Genomic DNA, 15,527 nt, shown 5'->3' on the forward strand with positions numbered 1-15,527 from the left:
TTTTGTTAAAAAGTTTGAAAACCCCTGGCCTAACACATTTTAAATACAGATATGTTGAGGAAGATTTTTTTTATTTTATTATTATCATATTTAAAAGAAAGACATTCTTCTCAGATCATTGTCAATAAACAACAGGTTGCCATTGTAAAAGCTATAGGAATTCTATCTTTGTCCCTGAGCAATATAGCTCAGGCCAGAGCTCTTTTTATTGATTTGAGAGATGTGGCTTTGCAGTACACTTAAAAATGTTTTGACCAAATCAACCTGACTACATTACAGCAATAAAGTTATTTTAAAAGGATCAGATCAGAACTACCAGTGATGATAATAATAGAACTAATAAAAATAATAACAACAAGAAACATAATAACCACAGAAATAAGGTTAACCCAAATGTATATTTATTTTGAAGTTAACAAGGGATTTTTTTTTTTAACAAAAAGCGAATACTGTCTAAACAGACCATCAAACAAATGGAACCAACAATGATGATGACCTCAGAGTTTAGTCCCATTTAGATGACATCATCGGCCATAATACAAACCAACATACATGACAGAATAGCTCCACATGATATGAATACTTATGCAAAAGGAAGACTTGTCATTCAAAAATTAATCTAACATAACTCCATTAAACTAAATAATACTTTTAGTGTTTCCTGCATCTGTTTGGTGGGCCGGCGTGAGGGTCTTCCACACACACAGACACATGGATGCATACATTCGTGTGCCAGTGTCTGTGCTCAGTTAAGTGCATGTTAAAACATTTTCAAGGCAACACTAATTACATGAACTTGTTTAAAAAAAAAAAATTACAATTATCAAACAAAACAAAACAAAACAAAAAAAAAGACATGGAAACTATTATCTGCACCTTTCAGTCTAAGACATCTACTCATACAAAATTAAGAAAAAAAACAAAAAACAGAATGGAACATAAGATTACAAACAACAGTATACACATCTACAGCAGAATAAAAGTAAACAACATAATTTAAAAAAATATTTATCACTAACTGGAAGTTCTACTGCTTGAAAAGGACAGAGAGAGAGAGTGAAAGCTGTGTGGGGCATTAACGCCATCTTGTGGCAGACGATTGTAACTGCTTATCTTAGAAATTCATTGTCTGCGGGCATTAATGAGGTATGTGGAGGGAGTCTAAAGGCAGAGGACGGGTTTTGGTTTTAATTGGTCAGTTGCCTCTTATTGGTGACCTATACACGTTCTAAATGATTGTTGCAATGGCAATCAACCCTGACACCCACGCAAACAAAAACATGTTGACCTAAAACGCATGGCGAACAGAACTTTCATATATTGTGCAGAATCAGATGTAGAATTGTAATGTCTGCTTCACTTGGCCATTTCCATGTCTACTTGATTTCCTAATAAGCAAATATTCCTCTGCTTCTTAGTCACATTTCTAAAGAAACAATCCTCTCCTCTTGTAAATATAGTTTTATTTTTGGTCAGATAGGAGGAAAACGGGATGGGGAAATATCAGATTCAAATGTGAGTTGCTCACATGAGCACCATAGCTCAATATGTTACATGTGCACTAACCACTAGGCCACAGCTCCCTCTCCTTCAAGTAAATAACTTTACAAAAGGAATGAGTGATAGAGAGACCAGAGGCACCTGATTAAGAAACAGCCAGCTGGATCTCCTCCATGCTGTCTAATTTATACATGACAGATTAAATACTTCAAATTTGTCATTAAACATGAATGACTCATTGATTTTTAATACCAGATAAGTTTGCCTCTGTTTAATGCATGATGTAAGCAACTCAAGCCTACTCCAAAACCACAATGGCCTATGGCCATTGATGGTACAAATCTGGAAAAATCTAGATCTTTAGGGGCAGAGAGGAGCAGCAGCGAAGAACAAAAGAGACAGAAAATACAGAAAAGACATGCAAATATGGAGGGCTGATCAGACAGACAGAGAGAGAGAGAGAGAGAGAGAGAGAGAGAGAGATGAAGAGCAGTAGTCTGGTTTGTTTTACCCTGCTTTTCTGAATTATCTGCTACTGAAGAACAAAACCGATTCCTTCCTGAAGGTGGTGTGAGTGAGCTAATCACTGGAACTGATACAAGGAAAATCAGTGCATTCTAATAACAAAGGTGGAACCTCATAATAATAATAATACTAATACTAATAATAATATCTTCCCAGGCTGATGAGCTGATGACACTAGACTGTTGCACCAATAGTAAACACCAGAAATTAACTTGAAGAGAACATAATTCATACAAATATTACTTAAGTTTTCATAACACCATGTTTTTTTTTTCTATAGTCCAGATCATTTTTTTTTATAACTCGGCATTTCCACGCATGTAAGAAAACCAGGCAGGCTCAGAGAGTATATACCGCAATATCAGACAGTGAAGTTAGAGAAACAGAGGAGAGAGAGAGAGAGAGGGAGAGAGAGAGAGAGAGAGAGAGAGAGAGAGAGAGAGGGAAGGTATATTTACAGCACACTGAGTAAAACCGATGCTATATAATCATATATATATTTATAATTTTATATTGGGGTACAATATAAAATGACTGCAGGGCTGCTGTTTTTGCCTGGTTATTCTGTTAGTAGTGTAATACTGTAGTTTGCATGTATTTAGTATTTTAGGTGTGTGTGTGCATGAGTGTGTATAGTGGCAAGTGAGTGTATTATAGCATAACATTGGGGTGATATGTGAGTGTGTGCATGTTTGAGTCTGTCTGTGATATTGCAGGGTAGAATTGCTTGATTCGATTTTGTCTTTGATTTTAGTCGCTTGTTTTTCATGGTGTGTGTTTCAGCGGTTTTGGGTGCAGAAAGTTCATGCATGTATGTCACTGTTTGCATGTGCCACAGTGCTTGTGTGTTTGATCTGGACCGTTTGAAGGGAATCATTGGAGTTGAGCGAGGAGTGGTCACTGTCATATTGCCTTTGTGAATCTTTATTTTATTGTTTTAGGTTTGTCTTGTGTGTTTGCTCATGTGTGATTATGGTAATGCAGGCATGGCGAGTGTGTGTGTGTGTGTGTGTGTGTGTGAGAGAGAGAGAGAGAGAGAGAGAGAGAGAGAGAGAGAGAGCGAGAGAGAGAGAAAAAATTAGCCCACACGTCAGTGCATAACTCTCACTTCCCTGTCTTTCGTGTTGAAGCTTATTTGAGGTTCTTCAGTTCCAACAGGTCAACACTTTGTTTTGTTTTTTTCCTCTCACATATTCCCTCTTTCTTCTGCCATCCCCATCAGGCTGAGTGAACTGAAGCATGTGAAAGGAGAGGGTACAGAGGGATGGATCTCTAGATGAAGTACTCTTTCTTGTCGTCTACCCCGGAGTGGCCACCCTCAGCGTTAATGATGGCTGTGTCTGCATCAGGAGCGTCATCAGAACCTTTCGCCTCATGGGTCAGGTATGTACCTGAGAAAGAGAAAGAGAGTTGGTTGAGTAGTCCATTTATAATGTTAGTCAAGTTTTTGCACCAACAGACCTTATTCAAGGCAGCGCCTTCTTTTATTTATGATGGGAATGACAACGAGGCTTCAATGGGTTGTACAGTTGTTTAAAGTGTTTTTGGATAGTTCCACTGACAAAACATTAAAAAAATTATCTTTCCAAGAAATGTCAGCAGACACAAGAGAGCAGACACGCACTGTGAATGGCTTCACTCAGCCAGGTTTCTGTCACCTTATTTTAATTCTATTTTTATTGTTATTTGTTACTGTTTTATTGTTATTATTTGTCTCGTCATTATCTGTTTTGTGTATTAATGCTTTGGCAATATTGTATGTAAACACAATCATGCCAATAAAGTACTTTAAAATTGAAACTGAAATTGAGAAAAAAAAAAAACTCCAGAACACGAGTTTTGGAAAATTTGATGTGATCTAGGAGCATTTTGATAGCTTTTTTTTTTTATTTATTTTTTTTACAGTGCATGCCAAGAGATAGTAAGTCCATCCCTCACAGCCTTTTCATTCCAGTCAAAAATCAATGATGGCACTACTGTGAATAAGGTCTATAACATTCATAATTTCATTTTCTGGACTTCCATGATTCTATCTCTGACGCTTAAAATTAAGCAGGCCATTACTTGACGTTGTGCCTTTAAGACTGCTATGTTAACACCCTCTTCACATGTGAATTGAGATACAGCGCTTTGCTATATTGCTAATATGAGTGCAGGCTTGCTTCGGGTCCAATTTAGTTTGCACTGCCACATCCTTCAATAGCAGCCTTGTTGTAGAGTCTACATGACACTGTGACATGGTGAAATGTAACACTCAAACTATTAAAATCAGACCGAAATGATCAGGGACCTTGTTAAAAATACACTTCAACCGCTCATTTCTAATCTTTGGAAGGATATGCAGTGTCAGGTGCTGCACACAGCCAGGAACAGCACAATGTCTGGCAATAATTCTTATAGTGTTTAGGAATAATATTATCTATTCTACTACCTCCTCATGACCTTAATGTGACTGGACTGGCCACATTTCTGAACTCCAAATGTGTAAATTTTGGCAGTCTTATGTTAATGAATTTGGGGTTTTGACATCAGAAATCCAATGATTTCAGAACAAACTGTTTTTACAGTTTAGTTTCAATTAGAGATGCGCCGATAAGAACATTTTTGGCTGATACCAATTTTACCAAAAACCTATAGGCTGATACCGTTATTTTCCCACTTACCTTATTTTGTCATCAGAAGCTTTTTTACTGTTCTAAAAATAAATAATTTCCATTGAACATGGATTGGATCTGTTGAACGCATGACAGGCCAACATTTTTAAAAGAGCCTAAATGAAAGATACAAAAAATAACTAAATATGACAACATGCTTATTGAAATGAAAAAAAAAAAAAAAAGGTTATTTTGTGCTTCTGTTTTTGCAGTTCAAAACAACAGAACATTTGACATGTATATGTATATGATTGAACATTATATATTCATACTATGCATATGTTGGGCAATTCCATGGGAATGTCAACCACATTATGGGAAAATAAAACGTTTTTACCAAAGGAACAAACCCCTATTTTAAATTCTGTATTATTTTAATATAATGGATAATGGATAATGCCATCCAGACCGCTAGAGGGTGCCGCTTGCTTACATAGTGCTGACTGGAGTGCTGAATGCAGACTATCCCTGTGTCCGAAACTGGGTACTGTCAGTATGTACTGTATTTGATGAAGGACGAACTTCTTGGCCGGTAAAACAGTATCTTCTTTAGGTATGCATGAGATACGTATGAAAAGATTTCGGACATACTTCATCAGGGTACGTGGGTATTGACCCGTGACATGAATATATGACGTACGAACAACAATCGCGGAAATAATCCACTCTGATTTTTTTAAACAAGCACAATTTAAGCACAAGGATCAACTTTCTTGGTATAAATAGCACTTACAGTTGAGAAGAGCTGTCCGACTCGCGGTCTCCCACCGTTCTTTTAAATTCAGCGTTTTGAATGTGACGTCGCTTCAGCTCATGAGGGATTATGGGATCGTTAAAAGGAATATTCTGAGTTCAATACAAGATAAGCTCAATCAACAGCATTTGTGGTATAATGTTGATTACCAAAAAAAAAAAATTGGACTCGTCCATAATTTTCTTAAAAAAAAAAAGAAAGCAAAAATCAAGGTTACAGTGAAGCACTTACATTGGAAGTGAATGGGCCAATGTTTGGATGGTTTAAAAGGCAGAAACGTGAAGCTTATAATTTTATAAAAGCATTTACATTCATTCTTCTGTTAAAACCCATGTATTATTTGAGCTGTAAAATTTTTTAAATTGTAATTTTTACAGTCATTTTACGGTTTAAGGGTTTGTTTACACTACATCATCATGGGAACAAAGTTGTAAAATTGGCTATAACTTTACACAGAAAAGGTTAGTATGTGATTTTATCACAGTATAATCATGTTAACATGCATATTGTTTATGTCTTGTGACTTGTGAGTTTTTAACATTCAAAAATTGGCCTCCATTCACATTCATTGTAAGCGCCTCACTGTCACTGGCATACTGTTTTTGGCGTACTATATAGTGGGGAAGTATGGATATACGGATGCAGCGTATATTTTCAAAAGCAGCCTTTTACGGTTTAGTAAAAGCACAAGGCCATTTTGTGATTTCAGTCTTAATTCAATCAATCATTGAGCATTCTCAGAAGTCATAGTCTGCTGGTTTCAAGCGTTTTGGGTGGTTTTCCTCATCATATAGCCTATAGGTAAGTGCTTTCACAACTGTCACGTCTTCAATGCCATTTTTCCTTATTAATGTGAGAACGAGAAAGAATAAAAAAATAAATATCACATGTTCGCAGTTAGGAGTGCCAACCCTTCTACATATTGTGGCTATTATTATTTCTGAATTTTGCATTTGAATTCACAGAGTTTTTACAAAGTGTGTTAATAATCAATTATAAATAAACCATAGGTTATTTTATTTCATGCTTATAACCAGTGTGCTGATGGCTTTAATTTGGTCAATAATTGGCCATAAATTGGTGCATCCCTAGATTCAATAATAGTTTGACTGGGGAGGATGTTTTGAGTTCTGAAAGTTACAGTGTGTTTTCACAGTACATCATATAGTAAACTTTTAGTTAAAAAAAAAAATCGATTCATCATGATATGACTTCTTTAAAGCCCTATATATTTTTCATAACTCTAAAACCAGGCTCTTTTTTTCCAGATGAAGAGTTTCTGACAGCTTTTCTTGAGTTCTACGCCATAAGTCATAGACAGATACAGAGGGTGTGCTGCAGCACAACTCTCATAATCCATTTACAGCATGTCCCTGTGTGGGCACAGTAACACAGTCTGACTGAGTTAGTGTTGACTGCTTGTACTCTTCAAAATGGTTATTTTAAAGGGGACATTTATGATGTCAGATATATGTAGAGGTTAAACTCTTTAATAAGTGGATTTCAGAGGGGGGAAATGCTACAAAAGTGTAGAGTATGTACTCTTAACATCCAATTTACTGCCTACACAACATCAATTAAAAAACACTTTGTCATTATTGTTTGATGTGCATGTACATTTGATGTGCATGTGACATGACTGGCCTTTTGGAATCAATGTACAGAGCGTATTGTGAAGTTTATTAAGATGTAATATCAAGGAAGTAGCTTAGAATACACACCTTTCTTTTTTCCCTGTACTACAGAATGAGCAGCTATTTATATTTTCATTTTTTAAATTTTCCCCAGCCCATTTCTCTTTTCCAATTCTTCATGCTTTTTCTAGCTGCACCATTCTAGCTCCTGTGAGACAAGTGGTTCATTTACAAGTATGATATCCCAGTCCACAATGAGATCACGGGTTGAGTGTCTAAAATGTGTTTGTTGAAGAAAAAAACAATCTATAAAAAAGATTAAAAAAATAAATAAAATAAAAATAATTAACAGGCTAATTTTTAAAAAGCTTCAGATGAGGCAGGATGCTGCCAAACTCTCCGACAAGACTCTCAACACAGCCCTAGAAGGTTATACTGAAGTCCTCCAGATGTCCCAGGTGTGTGTATGTGTGTGTGATCTCTTTGTGTCTGAACAGAACTGTGTGTGTGTGTGTGTGAGAAAGAGAGACAGGAATTCCTTTGTTTCTGATTGGGATGGAGTGTACGTGTTATACCTTTGTGTCTGATTAGGTATCTGCCGAGGACGATGAGGAGACAAAGCATGATGAAGACAATGACAGCGACCACTCCACCAATCACAGCATGGTCTACTCCTGAGGAGGTGGACATCGCTGTGGGGTCTGAGAAATGGACAGATAAGACAGTCAAAGCTGTACAGAGAGGACGAACATTATTCAAAATCAGAATAAAAACAGAAAACACACGTCCTAATATTAATGACCAGGCAAAATCAGAGAAGGATTTGAGAGAGACTTCAGTTGAAATTCAGAAGAATAAAAAGATTTGTGTATGTACTATTAGGGTGGGAATCTTTAAGCACCTGACCTAACATTTTGATCCAAATTGTGATTCAGGGAGTCATGATGCAACTGCAAAACAATCTTTGAAACATCTTCATTCAACAATGGTGTAGCACTGCAAATATTTTGCAATAAAATATGCGGTAAAGACCTAGTGATCTGCTTTGTTCTTTCAGAAGTAAGTGGAAGCTTTTATACTATCTTTAAGAACAGGGTGTTGTAGCTCCAGCTCCGATGGAAATGTGCAGTATGATTTTGGATGTTAGTCATGTTACAAAAATGCTTCGATTTAAAGCCTATTTACACCAAAAGAAACACAACAAATCAGCACGAATTGCACCACCCCCCCCCCCATGCAAAAAAACAAAACAACAAAACAACTGTGCTTAACTATTAACACAAAGCGTGACGGAAATTGTTGTCTGGCTGTGGGAAAAATGTGCATACCTAAATTCAAGGGAATCGCATTCACATGCTTTTTTCATAAACAAAACTATTAATAATTAATTTAAAATTCTAATATTTTTTATTGCAGAATTACTTGAAAAAGCATTGTGATGCAACTGTGAATCGATTTTTCCATTCGGCTCTAATGCACAGCACTGATTATCTTAAGAAACAACTTCAAGCCTTTTCTCCCCGGTAAGAGCACACTTGACATTTTCAAGCAAACAAACTGAACTAAGGTATCTCATGAGAGATGATCACCGCTGATTGTTTTTCTTTTCTTTCTCACTCAAATGTTGTACCAAAAATAATGAACAGGTCTTGTTTCCTATAATCTCGCAAAAAAATATTTTTAGAATGTACAAAGAACTGCAAATTACTACACAGTGTCATTTTCAATCTAGTGCGAAGCCCCAAGAGCAGCTGACCTCTGTGTTTGAAAGGAACCACATGAATAATCAACAGCAAGATTTCAGTGAAGAGTCCATCATAATCTTCAGTGACTTTGCCTGGACTCAGAGAGCATGAACGACATTCATCACTCCCACCCACGGCACAAGCTCTGTCTCCCTCTTAAACAATACTCCATCAAAACAAGACAAGTTAACAGTCACCCTGATGCTCACACGCTTCAGGAGAATAAAAAAAAAATGATAGATGAGAGTATAGAGGATGAAGGAGGACAAACAAAGTGAGTGGTGAGTGACACGACAAGAAGCCCTGAGAGCAAGAGAGTTAAAAGTGAAACAGACAGAAAAGGAGAGGAGGACAAAAAAAGAGGAAAGACAAAGAGTCCAAGAAAACACTGAGGAAAAAAAGAGTTGAAGTCTTTGATAGGGGCCATCACTGGAGTTAAATATGTGTGTTTAATATTAATATTCGAAGTAAGACTTTTGAAAAACCGAGATATTAATATCTCAGTGGTGAGTATTGTTAACATTATATTCAGTCAGGAATATTACACATAAAAGTCCTTATATCAGACTTATTTAAGATGAAAAATAATGGTACTGTCTGTGTAGTCCATAAACATTTTGCTTCAGACAGTTTCTAATCAGATTTAAAGGAATACTTCACCTAAAAATGAATATTCTCTCATCATCAACTTACTTTCATGCCATCCCATATGTGTATGACTTTCCTTCTTCTGCAGAACATATAATACAAGTTAATGGTGACCAAAATTTTGAAGCTTCAAAAAAACACACAAAGTAAACTTAAAAGTAATCCATGACTGCGGTGTTTTAATCTATTTCTTCTTAAGCGATCTAATTGATTTTAGTTGAGAACATACCAAAATATTATTATTTTTTTAAACTATAAATCTTGATATTAGCAGTCTTCTTGGCGATCATGATTTCAAGCTCGATTACACTTCCTATCGCTTGATGCATGCACAGGGCGCTAGATGCCACTAGGAAGTGTAATCGAGCTCTGAAATCATAAACGTCAAGGAGACTGCTGACGTCAATATATATAGTAAAAAAAGGACTTATATTTTGGTCTGTTCTCCCCCAAAACCGATTGGATCACTTCAGAAGACACTGATTTAAAACACTGGAGTTATATGGATTACTTTTATGCTGCTTTTATGTGCTTCTTGGAGATTCAAAATTTTGGTCACCTTTCGCTTGCATTGTATGAAACTACAGCTGAGATATTCTTCTAAAAATCTTAGTTTGTGTTCTGCAGCAGAAAGAAAGTCTTACACAACAGGGACAGCATGAGGATGAGTAAATAATAAGAGACTTCAATTTTAGGTGTATTACCCTTTAGGTGTTTACAAACCATAAGAGGAGGCTTCATTGAGGTGTATGACTGTCACTGTTCTATGAGTTCTGTATTAATCATAAAGGCATTGTGGCATGATTGTATTGATGTCTTGTGCTAAAATCTTGATGTTTATAATGCTTTAAGGCAGAGTGTTTATGTCTGGCCAAACATACTGGCAGACTTGACATTAAGTCACCAATTTTTTTACCAAGTACCGCTGTTTATTGGCCGTTTTCATACTAGAGCTTTTGGTGCAGAACGGAGGCATTTGACGTCAAAGTTCATGGCGTTTTGTTGGTGTACAAGCTGCTTTTCCAAATTCAAGTGCACATCAAGCAATCACACTTCCCTTTAAAACAAGGGTCTGGGGTATGGTTCATGGTGACTCCAGTACAGTTCGCAATTGGTTTGAAAGCAATCCGGCCTAACTTGCAGCTGTGACTTATAATTTGCTTAATATATACTGTAATGCATTCCTTGTTGCCACTTTTCACTGCAAAAATTGCTTTTGGTGACAGCTTGCATTTTTTGTGCAATGCGTCCATGGCAGACAGAATGCAACTTTGGAACCTTCTCCCAAGTCATTATGTATCGATATTTATATATATAGCAATACTTTTTCCCATGATATTTTGATGTACTGTATCATGTCATACTGTATGTATCGTAAATCAGAAGGCAGTTAGTAATACCCAGTCCTAGTAGAACTTGGGTTCGTACCAAGCAATTGCTCACACTTGCAGCATTTTTTATAATGACACAAAAAGGCTTCTCTTCCTTTACCAAGGGGGTCTGAAAATAACCAGATTGATGAAGTGGACAGCTCTTTTTGATACAAGACCAATTTCCATGTCCAAACGCCTCATGGCTGATGATGTACAGTAACTTCATTTTCTTTTTCCAAAAGGCTATAGACAGTTGGACCTACCCTGTAGCAAGAAATTGAGTTGTACTTCCAAGACATCGATACAATAATATATCTCATTCCCATGGTTTTTCTAAGCATGATTGTTTTTAAATTGGCTGAAAAATGCAGTTTTCAGTGTCAACCTAATTGAATTCTAAGCTTTCAATGAACCAAAAAATTTGAGCTGATATCAATGTTTTCAGTGTAATACCAAATGCTTTGCCTTCATTAACAATGTTGCTGCTCAATTAACTATCTTCATAATGACAGATCAATTCTGTAGCTGAAACAAACGCCCACATCGTAATAAAGTTAGACCCCTGAGACAATCAGACAAACAGACAGATGGAGGAGAGATAGAAGAGATACATTCAGAGAGGTCCTAAAATGGAAAAACAGAAAGATAGGATGATACAGAAAGAGAGAAAGAAAGAGTAAGTGTGTAGACAATACCTGCAGCATTCTCTCCGGCTTCTTCTCAAGAGAATGAAGGGATGAATGGATGGATGAATGGATAGATGAATGGATGAGGGCCACATTAGTGTGGGAGCATGAGATGTGAAGCAAGAGTGCAAAAAGAGAAGGAACAAAGAGAAATGATGAAAGAGATGAACGTGTGCAAGCATGTATGTTTTTTGGTGCTCGCTCAACAGAACCAAATAAATAAGTATCTCTGAAGAGTATTAAGGAGGATTTTGTTAGTGAAATAATAAAATAATCGAAGCAAATGTTGGCTTGAGGGGAGGCGTGGTGTGAGATTGTGTTTCTGGATAATCAGAGGCTTTGCCGTGAGATGTGCCGGGTTAAATCCTGCATTACAGTCAAAGCTGACAGCAGATGCTGCTCAACATGTTTCTATTATACAGCACTGAAGATCTCAGTATACATCTCTATCTCTCTCATACTGTTCGCACACACAACTTGTTCAGTTATAAACTGACATATTCAAGCTGATCTACAGACTAGGAACAGGCATTTTGGTCATTTTGTCTTCTTGACCTCTCGACAGATAAATCCACTACACAGCTACACTATTTTTAATTGCTGCTCTATGGACATTACTATGCTGCAGTTTAATGCGGCAGCAGGTGTCTTTGGCCATTGCTGTTTTTCAGTGTCTCTCGTAACAAGCTTCTTGTATTTAAGTTAAACACCCCCTATTGAGTGTTGAGTGCTGTTGCTGCATAGTCACAGTATACAATGCAAAAGCAAACTGCTGTTTGACGATTCGGGCCGTACAGTACTGCTGAAAATGAAATTAACAGTAAAGCCCTATTTTAGCTCATTTGTATACCAGTCGTTGTTCCTAGGGTGGTCGCTAAACCAAAATTTCATGAATCTCAATAACAATTTCGATACCACAGCAAAAACAATTTGCTGTTGAATATTTCAAAAGTTTAATTAAGTTTAAAAACTTTAAAAACTTTTATTTTAATATAAATGGCCTAATAAATTCCAACAATGGCATATGGCATTCAAGTATTAATATTATAGTATTCAAGAGAAGCAAACAGTAATAAAATGAAGAACAAAGACACAAGTTATAAACAATAGAACAAATAAAAACAAAAACAAAGATAGAAATGAAATAAGAGTAAAAAAAAAAGAGTAAATATTGTTGACAAATTATACAGATGTGTAATTTGTCAACATTATGAACACTTTTGAACAGCACACTATATAGTAAATGTGAACTCATTTAAGCAAAGTAAAGTCAAACCCATGGGTGGGGTCAATGAGCATCAACAGGTTAACTGACTTTTTTTTCAAGTATCAACTTGGTACCAAAGTTCCAGTACTTTTGACATCCCTAGTTGTTACTGGATTTTGATCAGTGAGAAAAATTTAAAACAAGTTTAAAGTCAAGTCACGCAATTAATTTGTTTTCAAGATCGATCATTGCTGTAATTTCAGAGTACTCATGCCCATCCCTACAAAACACACACACACACACACACAGAAACCTGTAACTTTGATCAGATTCATTACAGTGTAATGCCACAGTTGCATGTTAAAACTGTAATTAAGTTTGTACATATGCACAATGAATTACCTGTAAAGGTGTACACTCCATTCAGCTTGTAGAAAGATGAAGGAGTGACAGGAGGTGATGAGGGGGGTGACAAAGGTGTGCGAGCAGGAACAGAGGAGGGCGGAAGAGAGAGATCAGGGAAGAGAGCATTGGATAGGGAGGTGGTGGGAATTTCAGGAGAAGGAGGGAGAGAGGGAGAGATAGTGGGTGAAGGAGCGAGCGTGGAAGAGATAGATTGAGTAGATACAGTAGGTACAGAAGTGGAAGAGGAGAAAGGAGGAAGAGTTTTACCCTCAGTAGAGGGTGAAACAGAGGGATGAGGAGGAGATGTAGGAGTAAGAGAGGATGAAGGGAGAAAAGGAGGAGAGGTGAGGAGGAGGAGTTCTGGATCTCTCTGGTCTTGGGAGATAAAGGGAGAGAAACGACAACAGAGAATGATAGAGAGGAAGGATGGAGAGATGGATGATGGATGTGAAGAAAAGTGGAAGAGAAAATACAGAGGGTGTCATGCAAAAAGAGAAACAGAAAAAAGGAAAGTAAAATCAGAAAAAAAGGTGAAGTGAAAGTAATGTAAAACAGTAACAGAAATAATGATGATGAAAACAGAAAAACAAACACCTTTTCTATCCATTCTTCCCTCCTCCCTCTCTTGTCTCTTGATAAGTACCTTGCACCAGGAGGGTGTAGGATCCATCCCCCCTGTCGATCCCATTATCAGCCAGGCACCGATAAATGCCATTATCCGACTTGTTGAGGGATTTGAAGCGCAAGAACGCACCGTCCACCTTCACCAGTGGGTGGAGCTCTCCGTCTTTCTTTTCCCACTCGAATGCAGTCGGTCTGTTAGTGAGAGAGAGAGAGAGAGAGAGAGAGAGAGATTACAAAACATATACAGCGTTTTGAAATTTAACATCAAAAGCAAAGCTGAAAAGAGTCCTTTAATTGAGCAGATTGAAGGGTTTTGCTATTTGGCACACCATCAAAAGAACTAAACACATCACAGAGGGATGCACAGAGGGAGAACGTTCTGAACACAGCAGAACTTAATCACTTGTGAAGTGAACTGAACCAAACTCAAGTCAATCAGAGAGGAAGTCAACCATGTGACCACCAATTTAACAAACCACCAGTGATGTGACACTCCTCACCCACAGGTCACATTATTCACAAACAGAAAGGTCAATTTCCAGAAACAGAATCCAGAAACATGCTTTTTTTCTCTTATTTAATTGCTGTCAGGTTGAACGCCCCTCAAAGTTGCAGTGTGTCATTTCTGTGGGTTTCGGAATAAAAAATCTGATCTCCATAGGCAAATTTACTTTTAACGATAGCATATAAACCTTTAAAGACAGACCTAAGGTGCATCCCAAACCACACACTTCTGCACTATTCTAAGCCATTTTGTAGTGTAAGTAGTGCGAGTAGTATGTTTACACAGAAAATGCAACAAAAATAAGTGTACTACGAGTATCCAGATGATGTACTTCTTCAACTGTTGAAACGGAGTGTGGAATGTTGGACACTTCATGCACTCAGCGCTTGTGGCTTGACGTATGTAGCAGAAGGGTCGAGTTACCTGGTTGCGGTGCTGGTCTGACAAACATTTTTATAACGTAAATAATGGAGAATGTGGCAACTAGTGAAAATTCAGTGAAGACAGCACCTTACAAATGTGAGTTGATTTACCATCACCCTACACTGTGTGAATATCTTCATTATTTTAGATGTAAGTATTAAACTGAGTGGCAACACATCACATGCGTTTAAAAAGCCTCTTCCATTAGCTGCTAAACGGCGAATGCTTCCGTGTAGTGAAAAATCCGTTAAGTGTTCCATTTGGGACGATACTACACTTTGAAAATTCATACACTACATGGCTGAGTGCATAGTATATAGTGTGTCATTTCAGACACAGCTCAACAGTGAGCTCAGAGGTTGTTAATCAATGGTATATGCTTCTGCTGAAGCCATCAGTCTGCATTATTTCAACTTTATTTTTAAAAAATCATGTTTAAATGCGCAATTTAAACATGATCCTGAAGGGAAATGATCCACACATCAGAGAATCGCGGACAACAAAGTGCGCCAAACAAGCTCTGCAGCAATCACTTACTCCCATTAAGCACTGTGAATTACACAGTTGAGTCGGCCTCCCTACACTCTCACGCTACTTACTGTATATATTTGCATATACAGTATCTAAATATTTTGCTATATATATTGTTTCTATAAACTACTTAAAATCAATAGTTTTATATTTTCCCATAATTTTTAGTTCAACTACATTATTTGCAATGTTTCAGAAGATTGTAGTTCATGCCCTCATGAAAGACATTAAGTACACAACAACCTTTATTTATTTATTGATTTTTTTATCCCATTTTCTCCCCAGTGTGGAATGCCGAATTCCCAATGCACTC

At 37.0% G+C, this 15,527-nt stretch overlaps 1 protein-coding gene across 2 annotated transcripts in view; it reads right to left on the reverse strand.

The window, feature by feature from the left end:
• Window positions 1–379: 379 nt before the first annotated feature.
• Window positions 380–15,527, reverse strand: part of LOC127442784 (cell adhesion molecule 3-like) — a 103,986-nt gene continuing 88,838 nt past the window's right edge. The window contains exons 8-12 of one of the 2 annotated variants that reach the window (XM_051700971.1): window positions 13,775–13,947; window positions 13,129–13,506; window positions 11,529–11,549; window positions 7,643–7,768; window positions 380–3,416 (exon numbers count right to left, since the gene is read on the reverse strand). In XM_051700971.1, the coding sequence (XP_051556931.1) occupies window positions 3,298–3,416; window positions 7,643–7,768; window positions 11,529–11,549; window positions 13,129–13,506; window positions 13,775–13,947 (817 nt within the window). In that variant the 3' untranslated portion in view covers window positions 380–3,297. The remainder of the gene's footprint in view (window positions 3,417–7,642; window positions 7,769–11,528; window positions 11,550–13,128; window positions 13,507–13,774; window positions 13,948–15,527) is intronic. The other variant, XM_051700970.1, reaches the window with a different exon arrangement.

The sequence above is a fragment of the Myxocyprinus asiaticus genome, chromosome 6 (assembly GCF_019703515.2).
Source record: "Myxocyprinus asiaticus isolate MX2 ecotype Aquarium Trade chromosome 6, UBuf_Myxa_2, whole genome shotgun sequence".
In the NCBI taxonomy this organism is placed as follows: domain Eukaryota; kingdom Metazoa; phylum Chordata; class Actinopteri; order Cypriniformes; family Catostomidae; genus Myxocyprinus; species Myxocyprinus asiaticus.